This window comes from Scyliorhinus torazame, chromosome 16 (genome assembly GCF_047496885.1).
Source record: "Scyliorhinus torazame isolate Kashiwa2021f chromosome 16, sScyTor2.1, whole genome shotgun sequence".
Taxonomy (NCBI): domain Eukaryota; kingdom Metazoa; phylum Chordata; class Chondrichthyes; order Carcharhiniformes; family Scyliorhinidae; genus Scyliorhinus; species Scyliorhinus torazame.
The window spans coordinates 70,033,570-70,051,373 of NC_092722.1; the positions used below are offsets into that span (position 1 = coordinate 70,033,570).

Sequence of the window (17,804 nt, forward strand, 5' to 3'; positions counted from 1 at the left end):
AGTAAGACTAACTGGCCTGTAATTCCCAGGGTTATCCCTAGTCCCTTTTTTGAACAGGGGCACGACATTCGCCACTCTCCAATCCCCTGGTACCACCCCTGTTGACAGTGAGGACGAAAAGATCATTGCTAACGGCTCTGCAATTTCATCTCTTGCTTCCCATAGAATCCTTGGATATATCCCGTCAGGCCCGGGGGACTTGTCTATCCTCAAGTTTTTCAAAATGCCCAACACATCTTCCTTCCTAACAAGTATTTCCTCGAGCTTACTAATCTGTTTCACACTGTCCTCTCCAACAATATCGCCCCTCTCATTTGTAAATACAGAAGAAAAGTACTTGTTCAAGACCTCTCCTATCTCTTCAGACTCAATACACAATCTTCCGCTACTGTCCTTGATCGGACCTACCCTCGCTCTCGTCATTCTCATATTTCTCACATATGTGTAAAAGGCCTTGGGGTTTTCCTTGATCCTACCTGCCAAAGATTGTTCATGCCCTCTCTTAGCTCTCCTGATCCCTTTCTTCAGTTCCCTCCTGGCTATCTTGTATCCCTCCAATGCCCTGTCTGAACCTTGTTTCCTCAGCCTTATATAAGTCTCCTTTTTCCTCTTAACAAGACATTCAACCTCTCTTGTCAACCATGGTTCCCTCACTCGACCATCTCTTCCCTGCCTGACAGGGACATACATATCAAGGACACGTAGCACCTGTTCCTTGAACAAGTTCCACATTTCACTTGTGTCCTTCCCTGCCAGCCTATGTTCCCAACTTATGCACTTCAATTCTTGTCTGACAACATCGTATTTACCCTTCCCCCAATTGTAAACCTTGCCCTGTTGCACGTACCTATCCCTCCCCATTACTAAAGTGAAAGTCACAGAATTGTGGTCACTATCTCCAAAATGCTCCCCCGCTAACAAATCTATCACTTGCCCTGGTTCATTACCAAGTACTAAATCCAATATTGCCCCTCCTCTGGTCGGACAATTTACATACTGTGTTAGAAAAGCTTCCTGGACACACTGCACAAACACCACCCCATCCAAACTATTTGATCTAAAGAGTTTCTACTCAATATTTGGGAAGTTAAAGTCGCTCATGACTACTACCCTATGATTTCTGCACCTTTCCAAAATCTGTTTCCCAATCTGTTCCTCCACATCTCTGCTACTATTGGGGGGCCTATAGAAAACTCCTAACAAGGTGACTGCTCCTTTCCTATTTCTGACTTCCACCCATACTACCTCAATAGGGTGATACTCCTCGAACTGCCTTTCTGCAGCTGTTATACTATCTCTAATTAATAATGCCACCACCCCCCCCCCACCTCTTTTACCACCCTCCCTAATCTTATTGAAACATCTATAACCATTTCTGCCCCTCTTCTATCCAAGTTTCCGTGATGGCCACCACATCGTAGTCCCAAGTACCGATCCATGCCTTAAGTTCACCCACCTTATTCCTGATGCTTCTTGCGTTGAAGTATACACACTTCAACCCATCTCCGTGCCTGCAGGTACTCTCCTTTGTCAGTGTTCCCTTCCCCACTGCCTCACTACACGCTTTGGCGTCCTGAATATCGGTTACCTTAGTTGCTGGACTACAAATCCGGTTCCCATTCCCCTGCCAAATTAGTTTAAACCCTCCCGAAGAGTACTAGAAAACCTCCCTCCCAGGATATTGGTGCCCCTCTGGTTCAGATGCAACCCGTCCTGCTTGTACAGGTCCCACCTTCCCCAGAATGCGCTCCAATTATCCAAATACCTGAAGCCCTCCCTCCTACACTATTCCTGCAGCCACGTGTTCAACTGCACTCTCTCCCTATTCCTAGCCTCGCTATCACGTGGCACCGGCAACAAACCAGAGATGACAACTCTGTCTGTCCTGGCTTTTAACTTCCAGCCTAACTCCCTAAACCTGTTTATTACCTCCACACCCCTTTTCCTACCTATGTTGTTGGTACCAATGTGCACCACGACTTCTGGCTGCTCCCTCTCCCCCTTAAGGATCCTGAAGACACGATCCGAGACATCCCTGGCCCTGGCACCCGGGAGGCAACATACCTTCCGGGAGTCTCGCACGCGACCACAGAATCTCCTATCTATTCCCCTAACCATTGAATCTCCTACAACTATTGCTTTTCTATTCTCCCCCCTTCCCTTCTGAGCCCCAGAGCCAGACTCAGTGCCAGAGACCTGGCCGCTAGGGCCTTCCCCCGGTAGGTCATCCCCCCCCAACAGCATCCAAAACGGTATACTTGTTTTGAAGGGGAACGGCCACGAGGGATCCCTGCACTGTCGGCCTGTTTGTTTTTTTCCCCCTGACTGTAACCCAGCTATTCTTGTCCTGTCCCTTGGGTGTGGTTACCTCCCTGTAACTCTTCTCAATCACCCCCTCTGCCTCCCGGATGATCCGAAGTTCATCCAGCTTCAGCTCCAGTTCCCTAACACGGTCTTTGAGGAGCTGAAGTTGGGTGCACTTCCCGCAGGTATAGTCAGCGGGGACACCAGTGGTGTCCCTCACCACCCACATCCTACAGGAGGAGCATGCAACTGGCCTTGCCTCCATCCCCTCTTACCTTACAGAATATAGCTACCGTGTGGACTAACTAGACCTCCGCCCTCCGACTCTGCTCCCAGTCAGCTACACTTTCTGTAAACTCCTGGCTCCCTTCGCACTCTTTGCGGAAATGTCGGAAACAAAATGAAAGGAGCACCTTACTCCCTCCTCACCTAACTCTCTCGGTCACCAAACTCTTACTATAGCACTCAAAAAGCACCAAATTCAGCACTCCCTCGGTCACCAAACTCTTACTATAGCACTCAAAAAGCACCAAATTCAGCACTCAGTGCAAACAGAGAGCGAGAGAGAGACAGAGTGAGGATAGAGAGAGGGAATGTGTGACAGAGAGGGAGATTTCGAGAGAGAGAGAGAAGGATTCATTAAGGGAAATGGAGACAAAGGTTTGAGACAGAGAGATAGCAAGACAGAGAGGGAGAGAGAAAGAGGCAGGCAGACAGGAAGAGGAGTAACGAGAAAGGTTGAGAAAGTAAAGGGGCAAACAGGCACAGAGACATCAACAAAGAGAAGGGTTGCATGGTGGCACAGTGGTTAGTAATGCTGCCAACGACGCTGAAGACCCCGGTTCACTCCTGGCCCCAGGTCACTGTTCATGTGGAGTTTGAACATTCTCCCCGTGTCTCTGTGATCTCACCCCCACAACCCAAAGATGTGCAGGGTAGGTGGATTGGCCACACTAAATTGCCCTTAATTGAAAAAAAAATAATTGGGTGTAATGATATGCAGTAACAGTGTACATAACAGTGTACATAACAGTGTATATAGCAGTGTATATGACAAATGTATATAGCCTCTGACCACTAGGTGGCATGCCAAAGGAACAGGCCACTGGAACTGAACAGAGTCAATCTTGATGAGAGTTACAGGAGCCGTTAATAGCATGGTTAAAAGATCCACGGTTTGGTTAGCAATAGTTTAGTCTACCCACAGTGTATTCAACATTAAATAACTAGTCTTGAACTAGATGTTCTGTCATACGCTGATTCATTCATTATCATAGTACACGATCATAACATGGTGCTAGGAATGATTTGAACGACACAGTCGTCAAACAAAGATGAAACATTGCCGCAAGAAAAATGTGGTTCGTCAATTGGAACACCTAAAAGCTCCAGAACAGCTTCAACTTACTGGTAATGTGGATGGAAATTTTCACATGTTTAAGTTGTACTTCACGCTGTATGTCTCAGCTATCGGCTTGCAAGCACAGTCGAATGAGAGAAAAGTTGCCTTATTGCTCACCATAGCAGGCCCGTAGGCGATTGAAATATATAATGCATTCGCATATGAGCAAGAGGAGGACAGGAAGAAATTGGATGCTGTGATCAAAAAATTTGAAGGGCATTGTACACCTAAAAAGAATGAAACATATGAAAGGTACATTTTTTGAAGACACACGCAGAAGACTGGTGAACCATTCAATAGTTTTCTTACTGATCTTAAGCTGAAAGCGCAAACGTGCAACTTTGCGACTCTGAAATACTCCACGATAAGTGATCAAATTGTTTTTGGATTGCATGATACTAAGGTATGAGAACGTCTTTTATGGGAAAATGAGCTCCAATTAGAAGATGCCATAAATATTTGCCAGGCTCGTGAACTAGCTACACAACAAGAGAAAGCCGGGACAGTGAAAACAGCGCGAGTGGAAAGTGAGCCGGGACATTGAAAACAGCGCGAGTGGAGAGTGAGCCGGGACATTGAAAACAGCGCGAGAGGAGAGAGAGCCGGGACATTGAAAACAGCGCAGGAGGAGAGAGAGCCGGGACATTGAAAACAGCGCGAGTGGAGACAGAGCCGGGAGATTGAAAACAGCGCGAGTGGAGAGAGAGCCGGGACATTGAAAACAGCGCGAGTGGAGAGAAAGCCGGGACATTGAAAACAGCGCGAGAGGAGAGAGAGCCGGGACATTGAAAACAGCGCGAGTGGAGAGAAAGCCGGGACATTGAAAACAGCGCGAGTGGAAAGTGAGCCGGGACATTGAAAACAGCGCGAGAGGAGAGAAAGCCGGGACATTGAAAACAACGCGAGAGGAGAGAAAGCCGGGACATTGAAAACAACGCGAGAGGAGAGAGAGCCGGGACATTGAAAACAGCGCGAGTGGAGAGTGAGCCGGGAGATTTAAAACAGCGCGAGTGGAGAGAGAGCCGGGACATTGAAAACAGCGCGAGAGGAGAGAAAGCCGGGACATTGAAAACAGCGCGAGAGGAGAGAAAGCCGGGACATTGAAAACAGCGCGGGAGGTGAGTGAGCCGGGACATTGAAAACAGCGCGAGAGGTGAGTGAGCCGGGACAGTGAAAACAGCGCGAGTGGAAAGTGAGCCGGGACAGTGAAAACAGCGCGAGAGGAGAGTGAGCCGGGACAGTGAAAACAGCGCAGGAGGTGAGTGAGCCGGGACAGTGAAAGCAGCACGGGAGCTGAGTGAGCCGGGACAGTGAAAACAGCGCGGGAGGAGAGTGAGCCGGGACAGTGAAAACAGCGCGGGAGGTGAGTGAGCCGGGACAGTGAAAACAGCGCGAGTGGAAAGTGAGCCGGGACAGTGAAAACAGCGCGAGAGGAGAGTGAGCCGGGACAGTGAAAACAGCGCGAGAGGAGAGTGAGCCGGGACAGTGAAAACAGCGCAGGAGGTGAGTGAGCCGGGACAGTGAAAACAGCGCGGGAGGAGAGTGAGCCGAGACAGTGAAAACAGCGCGAGGGGAGAGTGAGCCGAGACAGTGAAAACAGCGCGGGAGCTGAGTGAGCCGGGACATTGAAAACAGCGCGAGAGGAGAGAGAACCGGGACATTGAAAACAACGCGAGAGGAGAGTGAGCCGGGACATTGAAAACAGCGCGAGAGGAGAGAGAGCCGGGACATTGAAAACAACGCGAGAGGAGAGAGAGCCGGGACAGTGAAAACAGCGCGAGAGGAGAGAGAGCCGGGACATTGAAAACAACGCGAGAGGAGAGAGAGCCGGGACATTGAAAACAACGCGAGAGGAGAGAAAGCCGGGAGATTTAAAAAGCGCGGGAGGAGAGAAAGCCGGGAGATTTAAAAAGCGCGGGAGGAGAGAAAGCCGGGACATTGAAAACAGCGCGAGTGGAGAGAGAGCGGGAGATTTAAAAAGTGCGGGAGGAGAGAGAGCCGGGACATTGAAAACAGCGCGAGTGGAGAGAGAGCGGGAGATTTAAAAAGCGCGGGAGGAGAGAGAGCCGGGAGATTTAAAAAGCGCGGGAGGAGAGAGAGTCGGGAGATTTAAAAAGTGCGGGAGATTTAAAAAGCGCGGGAGGAAGGAGAGCCGGGACATTGAAAACAGCGCGAGAGGAGAGAGAGCCGGGAGATTTAAAAAGTGCGGGAGATTTAAAAAGCGCAGGAGCTGCGAGTCGGAGCGGAGATTTAAAAAGATCGCGGCCTAGTTTCGGGAGCCGTTCGGAGGAGGAGGAGCAGTCTCTGTCAGGGAGAGAACCTGAGAACATCTAAGACACTCAGAAGGTAAGAAGGTAGGTAAGTGATTTTTACTCATTTTTACTTTTATACCTTTTTCAAATTGTGTGTGTCGGGGGGAAACTGAAGTGACATCACAGAAAAGCTGTGACCTGAGTGGCTGGTTGGGAATCTACACTAAATTTAAAAAATTAAGCATTGGTAACTAATTAAACATAATTACTTAATTATAATTTAGAGGGGTATCTAAGCCAGAGATCGGAGAGTACTATATTTAGCTTTCGCATTTATATTAGAAATCTAGTGCTAGGAAACAGATAGTTAACAGTAACTTTAAAAAAATAAAGAATAAATGAAAAAATGTTTGAAAAAAACTTTTAATTTTAATTAATTGACGCAATGTCAGTTAGAGGGGTGCAGTGCTCTGACTGTGAGATGTGGCAGGTCCGGGAGGCTTCCAACATCCCGGATGGCTTCATCTGCAGAAAGTGCACCCAACTGAAGCTCCTCACAGACCGCATGGTTCGGTTGGAGCAGCAATTGGATGCACTTAGGAGCATGCAGGTGGCGGAAAGCGTCATAGATCGCAGTTATATAAATGTGGTCACACCCAAGGTGCAGGCAGAGAAATGGGTGACCCCCAGAAAGGGCAGGCAGTCAGTGCAGGAATCCCCTGTGGTTGTCCCCCTCTCAAACAGGTATACCCCTTTGGATACTGTCGGGGGGGATATCCTATCAGGGGAAAACAGCAGCAGCCAGAGAAGTGGCACCACGGCTGGCTCTGATGTTCAGAAGGGAGGATCAAAGCGCAGAAGAGCAATCGTAATAGGGGACTCTATAGTCAGGGGCACAGATAGGCGCTTCTGTGGACGTGAAAGAGACTCCAAGATGGTATGTTGCCTCCCTGGTGCCAGGGTCCAGGATGTCTCCGAACAGGTAGAGGGCATCCTGAAGGGGGAGGGCAAACAGGCAGAGGTCGTTGTACATATTGGTACTAACGACATAGGCAGGAAGGGGCATGAGGTCCTGCAGCAGGAGTTCAGGGAGCTAGGCAGAAAGTTAAAAGACAGGACCTCTAGGGTTGTAATCTCGGGATTACTCCCTGTGCCACGTGCCAGTGAGGCTAGAAATAGGAAGATAGAGCAGCTAAACACGTGGCTAAACAGCTGGTGTAGGAGGGAGGGTTTCCGTTATCTGGACCACTTGGAGCTCTTCCGGGGCAGGTGGGACCAATATAAGAAGGACTGGTTGCATCTAAACTGGAGAGGCATAAATATCCTGGCCGCGAGGTTTGCTAGTGTCACACGGGAGGGTTTAAACTAGTATGGCAGGGGGGTGGGCACGGGAGCAATAGGTCAGAAGGTGAGAGCATTGAGGGAGAACTAGGGAATAGGGACAGTGGGGCTCTGAGGCAGAGCAGACAGGGAGAATTTGCTGAACACAGCGGGTCTGGTGGCCTGAAGTGCATATGTTTTAATGCAAGAAGTATTACGGGTAAGGCAGATGAACTTAGAGCTTGGATTAGTACTTGGAACTATGATGTTGTTGCCATTACAGAGACCTGGTTGAGGGAAGAGCAGGATTGGCAGCTAAACGTTCCAGGATTTAGATGTTTCAGGCGGGATAGAGGGGGATGTAAAAGGGGAGGCGGAGTTCCGCTACTGGTTAGGGAGAATATCACAGCTGTACTGCGGGAGGACACCTCAGAGGGCAGTGAGGCTATATGGGTAGAGATCAGGAATAAGAAGGGTGCAGTCACAATGTTGGGGGTTTACTACAGGCCTTCCAACAGCCAGCAGGAGACAGAGGAGCAGATAGGTAGACAGATTTTGGAAAAGAGTAAAAACAACAGGGTTGTGGTGATGGGAGACTTCAACTTCCCCAATATTGACTGGGACTCACTTAGTGCCAGGGGCCTAGACGGGGCGGAGTTTGTAAGGAGCATCCAGGAGGGCTTCTTAAAACAATATGTAGATAGTCCAACTAGGGAAGGGGCGGTACTGGACCTGGTATTGGGGAATGAGCCCGGCCAGGTGGTAGATGTTTCAGTAGGGGAGCATTTCGGGAACAGTGACCACAATTCAGTAAGTTTTAAAGTGCTGGTGGACAAGGATAAGAGTGGTCCTAGGATGAATGTGCTAAATTGGGGGAAGGCTAATTATAACAATATTAGGCGGGAACTGAAGAACATAGATTGGGGGCGGATGTTTGAGGGCAAATCAACATCTGACATGTGGGAGGCTTTCAAGTGTCAGTTGAAAGGAATTCAGGACCGGCATGTTCCTGTGAGGAAGAAGGATAAATACGCCAATTTTCGGGAACCTTGGATAACGAGAGATATTGTAGGCCTCGTCAAAAAGAAAAAGGAGACATTTGTCAGGGCTAAAAGGCTGGGAACAGACGAAGCCTGTGCGGAATATAAGGAAAGTAGGAAGGAACTTAAGCAAGGAGTCAGGAGGGCTAGAAGGGGTCACGAAAAGTCATTGGCAAATCGGGTTAAGGAAAATCCCAAGGCTTTTTACACGTACATAAAAAGCAAGAGGGTAGCCAGGGAAAGGGTTGGCCCACTGAAGGATAGGCAAGGGAATCTATGTGTGGAGCCAGAGGAAATGGGCGAGGTACTAAATGAATACTTTGCATCAGTATTCACCAAAGAGAAGACATTGGTAAATGTTGAGTCTGGAGAAGGATGTGTAGATAGCCTGGGTCACATTGAGATCCAAAAAGACGAGGTGTTGGGTGTCTTAAAAAATATTAAGGTAGATAAGTCCCCAGGGCCTGATGGGATCTACCCGAGAATACTGATGGAGGCTGGAGAGGAAATTGCTGAGGCCTTGACAGAAATCTTTGGATCCTCACTGTCTTCAGGTGATGTCCCGGAGGACTGGAGAATAGCCAATGTTGTTCCTCTGTTTAAGAAGGGTAGCAAGGATAATCCAGGGAACTACAGGCCGGTGAGCCTTACTTCAGTGGTAGGGAAATTACTGGAGAGAATTCTTCGAGACAGGATCTACTCCCATTTGGAAGCAAATGGACGTATTAGTGAGAGGCAGCATGGTTTTGTGAAGGGGAGGTCGTGTCTCACTAACTTGATAGAGCTTTTCGAGGAGGTCACTAAGATGATGCAGGTAGGGCAGTGGATGTTGTCTATATGGACTTCAGTAAGGCCTTTGACAAGGTCCCTCATGGTAGACTAGTACAAAAGGTGAAGTCACACGGGATCAGGGGTGAGCTGGCAAGGTGGATACAGAACTGGCTAGGTCATAGAAGGCAGAGAGTAGCAATGGATGCTTTTCTAATTGGAGGGCTGTGACCAGTGGTGTTCCACAGGGATCAGTGCTGGGACCTTTGCTGTTTGTAGTATATATAAATGATTTGGAGGAAAATGTAACTGGTCTGATTAGTAAGTTTGCAGACGACACAAAGATTGATGGAATTGCGGATAGCGATGAGGACTGTCAGAGGATACAGCAGGATTTTGATTGTTTGGAGACTTGGGCGGAGAGAGGGCAGATGGAGTTTAATCTGGACAAATGTGAGGTAATGCATTTTGGAAGGTCTAATGCAGGTAGGGAATATACAGTGAATGGTAGAACCCTCAAGAGTATTGAAAGACATAGAGATCTAGGAGTACAGGTCCACAGGTCACTGAAAGGGGCAATTGAGTATAAGAATTGGCAAGTCATGTTGCAGCTGTATAGAACCTTAGTTAGGCCACACTTGGAGTATAGTATTCAATTCTGGTCGCCACACTACCAGAAGGATGTGGAGGCTTTAGAGAGGGTGCAGAAGAGATTTACCAGAATATTGCCTGGTATGGAGGGCATTAGCTATGAGGAGCAGTTGAATAAACTCGGTTTGTTCTCACTGGAACGAAAGAGGTTGAGGGGCGACCTGATAGAGGTCTACAAAATTATGAGGGGCATAGACAGAGTGGATAGTCAGAGGCTTTTCCCCGGGGTAGAGGCGTCAATTACTAGGGGGCATAGGTTTAAGGTGAATGGGGCAAGGTTTAGAGTAGATGTACGAGGCAAGTTTTTTACGCAGAGGGTAGTGGGTGCCTAGAACACGCTACCGGAGGAGGTAGTGGAAGCAGGGACGATAGTGACATTTAAGGGGCATCTTGACAAATACATGAATAGGATGGGAATAGAGGGATACGGACCCAGGAAGTGTAGAAGATTGTAGTTTAGTCGGGCAGCATGGTCGGCACGGGCTTGGAGGGCCGAAGGGCCTGTTCCTGTGTTGTACATTTCTTTGTTCTTGTTCTTTGTTTAACACAAGAAGCTTTGGCATGAAAATTGCAAGTGATGCAGCCACCATTGGTGTTGTGATGCACTTAGAAAAGAAACGTGGTCTCAGCAGCCAATTTAAACAGCCAGAACATACAGCTACTGCATGTAAACAATGTGGTTACAAGCACCTACTAAGGCAATGTCCAGCCTTTTTCAAAATATGTACAAAGTGCAAAGGGAAGAATAACTTTGCGAATCATTGTTTTTCAATTCAGAAAATGAATGCAGGGCAGTCGATTAACATGCTTGATGACATTAATTTAATTCATACATTTTCCGTTGGCCTGGTGTCGGATGAAGACACAGCAAATGAAGCCACATCAAATAAAATGTCTCCCACAAGTATAAGGAGTGCTGAAAGTGATATTGCAGCAGTAGCCAGGGACAATATAAGTTATGTTAAGACCAAGCAGCTAAAGCCGAGAATTCAAAATTAGCCGGTCTTACTTAAAGTCTACAATGGTAAGAAGATTGACACTTTGGGTATGAGGGAATTATACATGCAAGTAAAAATTAAAGTGCACAAGCTGAAGTTCTCAATATGTTGCTGAAGGTTGTGAACCATTATTGGGTGATGAAGCATGTGTGGCACTGGAACTGGCGTGAAGAGTCTATAGCACTGACTGTGCACTGAGTACATACAGTGGTTCAGTGGAGTCCATTGTACAAGCCTTTCTGGAAATATTCAATGGCTTTGGCGTCCTGCCTTTCACATAAAAAATATAATTATGAGAGGATGCTCAACTGGTGATAATCGCTCCTCGAAGAGTTCCAGCCCCATTGCGTGACCGTCTCAAGGCAGAGTTAGACATGATGACACAACTTGGAGGCATCAGGAAAATAGAAGAGCTTACAGATTGGTTCAATTCAATGGCCCGTGTGAAAAAGAAGAGTACCGATCTTAGAATTTGTATGGATCCCAAGGTTTGAACGCAAACATTAAAAGGGAGCATTATCAAATTCCAAAGAGGGAAGAGATCACAAGCGAGATATCTGGTGCAAAATATTTTACCAAATGCGATGCATCGCAGGGATTCGGGCAGCTCAAGCTTGATGAAGAAAGTACCAAGTACTACACATTCAATACTCCTTGGGGCAGATATTGCTTTCTTCGCTTGCCCTTTGGCATTATATCTCCATCCGAGATATTCCATAGAGCTATGGAACATATCAATGAGGGCATTGAGGAGATCCAGGTCTACGTAGACGACATTATCGTACAGGGTTTCACCTTAGAGGAACACAATGACAAACTGATCAACGTCTACAAAGCATCAGGCGGAATGGGCTGAGGCTCAATAAGGCCAAATGCAAATGCAAGTACAGGAAGTTCCATTCCTGAGCGACAAGATTTCTGTTCATGGAATAGAGCCAGATGAAATGAAGATCAATGCCATACTAAACATGTTCCGACCCACGGATAAAGAAGGAGTACTACGAATAATGGGCAACTTCATAGGGAAATTTATTCCCAATCTCTCAGTCAAAACAGCGTGTCTCAGAGACTTCCTATGGAAAGTGAATGATTTCACTTGGGCAGAACAGCATGAGCAGTAGTGCTCCAGCTAAGGGAAGCTCTTACAACCACGCCCGTGCTGATGTTTCTTGATCCAACAAGGAACACCAAAATATCTACTGAAGCATCAAAAGATGGTATGGGTGCAGTATTGCTGCAACAAGAATTATAGAATTTTTCATAGAATTTACAGTGCAGAAGGAGGCCATTTGGCCCATTGAGTCTGCACCGGCCCTTGGAAAGAGCACCCTACCCAAACCCACACCTCCACCCAATCCCAGTAACCCCACCCAACCTTTTTGGACATTAAGGGCAATTTGCCTTTTTGAACACTAAGGGCAATTTACCTTTTTGGACACTAAGGGAAATTTAGCATGGCCAATCCACCTAACCTTTTGGACTGTGAGAGGAAACCGGAGCACCCGGAGGAAACCCACGCAGGCACAGAGAGAACGTGCAGACTCCGCACAGACAGTGACCCAAGCCGGGAATCCAAACTGGGACCCTAGAGCTGTGAAGCAACTGCGCTAACCACTGTGCTATCATGCTGCCCGCATGGCAAATGGAAGAAGATGGGTAAATGGAAGAAGATGGAAACAACCTGAAACCTGCAGCATATGCTTCACGGTCAATGACGGAGTCTGAGTGAAGATATGCACAGATTGAAAAAGAATGCCGAAGACTGGTAGTTGGCTTGGAAAAATTTCAGATGGCCAACCCACTTTTACTGTTGAGATGGATCATTGGCCACTGGTTGTAATCATTAAAAAGAATCTCAACAAAATGTCTCCACGAATACAGCATCTCATGATGAAGTTTCAAAGATACGACTTTGAGTTGGTATGCCTGCCTGGGAAACATATAGTGGTAGCTGATGCGTTATCCAGAGCTCCAACAGCACACAATGTCAGCTCTACTGGAGAAGATGTACTGGCTCACATAGACATGATCACTGATGCACTGCCAGTATCAGACGCAAAGTCAAAATAAATTGATGAAGAGACAGCAAAAGATGAGGTGTTGCAGAAGGTAATATAAAACCTTAACAATGGTTGGCCTAAAGATTCATGCACAAAATATCATGAAATCAGATCTGAGCTAAGTGTAGTAAATGGGCTACTATTAAGGCAAGAAAGAATTGTGATTCTGCTGTCTCTACGCAGCGATATGCTGAAATCAATTCATGAGGGTCACCTCGGGATTGAGAAGTGCAAACAGAGAGCCAGAGATACTGGGCGCTATTCTCCCATCGAGAGTCTAAGTGCTGATGCCGGAGTGAAAACCGGAGTGTGGGCAACTTCATATTCCCAATCTCTCAGTCAAAACAGCGTGTCTCAGAGACTTCCTATGGAAAGTGAATGATTTCACTTGGGCAGAACAGCATGAGCAGGAGTGCTCCAGCTAAGGGAAGCTCTTACAACCACGCCCGTGCTGATGTTTCTAGATCCAACAAGGAACACCAAAATATCTACTGAAGCATCAAAAGATGGTATGGGTGCAGTATTGTGAAAACCGGAGTGTTTCACTCCGGCGTCGGAGCCCGCTCCCAGCCCCCTATTCTCCCGTCCCCGGGGGGCTAGGAGCGGCGTCGCGTCATTTACGTGTGACGGGCCTTGGCGCCGCGTAAATGACGTCACCCGTGCATGCGCGGGTTGGCCAGCACCAACCCGCGCATGCGTGGTTGCCGTCCTCCCCGAGGCCGCCCCTCAAGAAAATGTCGGATGGATCTTGCGGGCCGGCGGAGGAAAGGAGGCCCTCCTTCAGAGAGGCCGACCCGCCGATCGGTGGGCACCAATCGCGGGCCAGACCTCATTTGAGGCCCTCCCTGGTACACGAACCCCCCACACAGGCCATCCCCCCCCCCCCCCCAGCGTTCCCGCGCTGTTCCCGCCGGCAGCGACCAGATGTGGATGGCGCCGGCGGGAACCCGTCGTATTGGGCAAGCTGCTCGGCCCATACGGGCCGGAGAATCGCCGCTCGCCCGTGGCAAAAAGTTGGATTGATTTATTCTACCTCAATGGCAAGGAATATCTGATTGTTGTTGTCTATTATTCGAATTTTCAAGAAATAGCCCTTTTGTCAAGTTCTTCGGCAAGTTGTGTGATAATGCATGGCATACCTAAAACTGTGGTGAGTGATAATGGTCCATGTTTTCATTGCAAAGAATAAAAAGAGTTTGCGGTGCAATATGATTTTGAACACATTAATTCAAATCCATTGTACCCACAATCGAATGGTAAAGCGGAGAAGGGAGTTAAAATAATAAAACAGCTATTAAAAAAGACTATGGGCAACTAAACTGATCCACATCTAGCTCTACTGAGTTATAGAACTTCACCTTTAAGCGACTTGTCAGCTGCAGAGTTACTGATGAATTGCAAGCTACGTACCACATTGCCATTTCACACTAAGACAAGGCAAAACAAAAAGTTCAGATGTAAGCTGGAATCTCAGAAGCAAAAACAGAAGTCATACTGTGAAAGAACAACCAGGAGTCTTAAACCTTTGTTACCAAGCGATGTTGTAAGGATTTAGAATTCTGATGGATGGTCTAGAAACGTACTACAAGAGGCAGTTCCAAGATCATACACGGTAATGACAGAACAAGGACAGATTTTGAGAGAAATCGTCGGGCACGATTGAAAACAAAAGAAGCTGCTCAAGAACAGCAAGACAATGGTGTTAGTGAAGACTTCTATCAACCTGAACCAACACAAAAATTGGAAGAGTCAGACTTGAATATACAGAACGACGTTCAAAACAGTGACACAACCTTATCAGATACATCGACAGATGTTCAAAGTAGTAACACAGGTTCACCAAGCATACCAAGTTTGAGAAGATCGACAAGGAAGATAAAAAAACCAGAGCGGTTGAATCTGTGATTGGACAATAACATTTGTGAATTGTATCAAATACATTCTTACTCATATCATGCATATTGTTTACCGAAATGATGTGCAGTATGTTTTAAAAATCTCAAGGAAAGGGTATGTAATGATATGCAGTAACAGTGTATATAAAACAGTATATGTAGCAGTGTATGTAACAAGTGTATATAGCCTCCGACCGTTAGGTGTAATGCAAGAGGAACAGGACACTGGAACCGGACAGAGCCAGTCTTGGTGAGAGTTACAGGAGCTGTTAGTAGCACGGTTAAAGTATCCACAGGTTGGTTAGCAATAGCTTAGTTTACCCACAGTTTATTCAACATTAAATAACTAGTCTTGAACTAAATGTTCTGTTGTACACTGATTCATTTATTATCACAGTACGCGATCATAACATGGGTACTCTAAATTTTAAAAACTAAGAGAGAACAGAGAGAAAGATGGAGGGAAGGGGAGTGGTAGAAAGAGAGAGATTGAAAGAGGAGGAAGGGGATAGAGGGGGAAAGAGGAGAGAGAGAGACAGAGACAGAGAAAGAGAAGAGGATGAAGAGAAAGGAAGGGAAAGAGACAGAGAGGAAGAAAGGGAGAGAGAGAGAAGGGGAGCGAGATAGGGAAAGACAGAGACAAAGAGAGGGAGAGGGTAGAGAGAGAGAGAGAGACATAGAGAGGGTGAGGGGAGAGAGTGGAGGAAGGCAAGAGAGATGTTGAGGGAGTGAGAGAAATGGATTGATCGAAGTATTGCTGGATAAGGTCCGATGGAGAGAATGATGGGAGTGATGGATAAATGAATTGGGGGTAGGATGGGGGGGCATGCCCGGATGGAAGAACTGAAGGATGGAGAATTAACGAGTGTTCAGTCCAGGGAGATTGAGCGAGGAATGGAGTACAGCGGGAAGGATGATTGGGGGAATTATGATAGGGGAGGGAGTAGAGGTATAGGCAATCCAGATAGTGATCCTGTTTCTGACATCATCAATTATTCTGTCTCACCTTCGCAACAGGACATGGGTTTGAAGATTTTGACGGACACGGAATATCAAAGTCCAATCGAATGTCGACCCAGTAGTGAGTAACGGTGTGGATTGGGATCAGTGACCCTGGAGGGTTACACCCCACCCTGGACTTACCCGCTCTCCTTCAAGCTGTGTCCCCTCTCGTCTTACTCCTTACCCCAGTGGGAACTGTTTCTCCCCTTCGACTCATTCCTAGAACCTCCCCCCTCCCTCGTTATTTTCAATTGAATCTCCTCTCAACCTTCTACGCAGGGAGAACAGTCCCAACCCTCTCCAAACCATTTTCATAATGGAGGTTCCTCATTCCTGGAACCGCTCTCGTGAATCTTCTCTGCATTTTCTCCAATATCCTCACATCTTTCCCCCAGTGTGGCTCCCAGAACTAGACACGAGGCTCTAGCAGGAGTTGAACTGGTGTTTTACACACATTTAGCATAACTTTCTCTCTCTCTCACTCTCACAAAGTCTCTCTCGCTCTCTGTTAATCACACAATAACTCTCTCTCCCTCTCCGTCACTCTCACTATGTATCTCTCTCTGTCACTCACTATGTCTCTCTCTGTCACTTTCACTATGTCTCTCTCTCTCTCTCTGTCACTCTCACTATGTCTCTCTCGCTCTCTGTTAATCACACAATGTTTCTCTCTCTCTCTCTGTCTCTCTTGTCATGTGAGAGTGCCTTTTAGAAGTGTTTGCAATGTACCTTTAAGAAATGCAATGATGTCAGAGTGTGGATGGAGCTGGGTTTTACATCAGCCATTTTGCAGTTTTGGGTTTCAGTTTTGAGAAAAAGAGCTTGGGTGTGTGTCTGTGTTTTGCAGTGAGCTGGATCTGCTGTGATCTCTGCCATGAAAGACTATCTCTGGATCATTTGGGTGATTTAAACTCATAATAGTAATACCTTTAACCTGATGTGTTTCTGTTTGAAGGTGTTAGGTTTCTCTTGGATGTTGAAAGGAATAACTGAAGGATTATTTAGTGTTGGAATATTTTCGGGGTTCCCTTTGAAGTAAGGGGGTGTTAAGAGATCCAATGTTTATTTAAAAGAGCTAAGTTGAGTTCATGGAATAAACATTGTTTTGGGTTTTAAAAACCACGTGTCCATAATTGTAATCCCACACCTGGAGAACAAGCCGTGTGCACGGAAACGCAACAATACATTAAAGGGGGAGGTTGGTGGAACTCCATGAAACTTTTAGGGGTTCTGAAAACGCCTCTCCCATAGCACTCTCACTGTGTCTTTCTCTGTCACTCTCACTAAGTCTCTCTCTCTCTGTCACTCTCACAAAGTCTTTCTCTCTGTCACTCTCACAAAGTCTTTCTCTCTGTCACTCTCACTATGTCTCTGTCTCTCTGTCTCTCTCACTGTGTCTCTCTCTCTGTCACTCTCACTATGTCTCTCTCTCTCTGTGTCTCTCTCACTTTGTCTCTCTCTCTGTCTCTCTCATTATGTCTCTCTCTCTCTGTCACTTTCACAAAGTCTCTCTCTGTCACTCTCACTATGTCTTTCTCTGTCTCTCTCACTGTCTCTCTCTCTCTCTCTGTCACTCTCAGTATGTGTCTCTCTGTCACTCTCAGTATGTCTCTCTCTCTCTCTATGCCTCCCTCTCTCTCTCTGTGTCTCTCTCTCCGTCTCTCTCTGGGGGCGATTCTCCGAGCCCCACGCCGTGCCAGAGAATCGGCGCAACCGCGCCACGATGCCCCGACGCCGGCGCGTGATTATCCGAGGTGCGGAGAATCGGCGCCATTTTGCCGGCACGTTTGGCGCGCCGTGGGCCACTGGAATTGGCCTGGCCGCCGATTCTCTGGCCTGGATGGGCCGAGCGTCCGCGCCGATATGACAGAGTACCGCCGGCGCCGTTCACCCCTGGTTGCTGCCGGCGGCATCTCAGCTTGAACGGTCGGGGGGGGGGCGGCCTGTGGGGGGGCTGGGGGGCTCCTTCACTGGGGGGGCCTCCGATGGGGTCTGGCCCGCAATCGGGGTCCACAGATCGGCGGGCCGGCCTCTCCCCCATCCGGGCCTACTATATGACGCGGCCGGCCCTTGAACACCGACGCCATGTTGGTCGGGGCCGGCGCGCTAAAG

The 17,804-nt window shown here is 47.6% G+C and overlaps 1 protein-coding gene across 1 annotated transcript in view; it reads left to right on the forward strand.

Annotated features, from left to right (window-relative positions):
* Positions 1–17,804, forward strand: part of LOC140392867 (alpha-2-macroglobulin-like) — a 525,178-nt gene that overhangs the window by 339,727 nt on the left and 167,647 nt on the right. Inside the window, exon 17 of the mRNA XM_072478610.1 lies at positions 15,708–15,771. Coding sequence (XP_072334711.1) covers positions 15,708–15,771 — 64 coding nt within the window. The remainder of the gene's footprint in view (positions 1–15,707; positions 15,772–17,804) is intronic.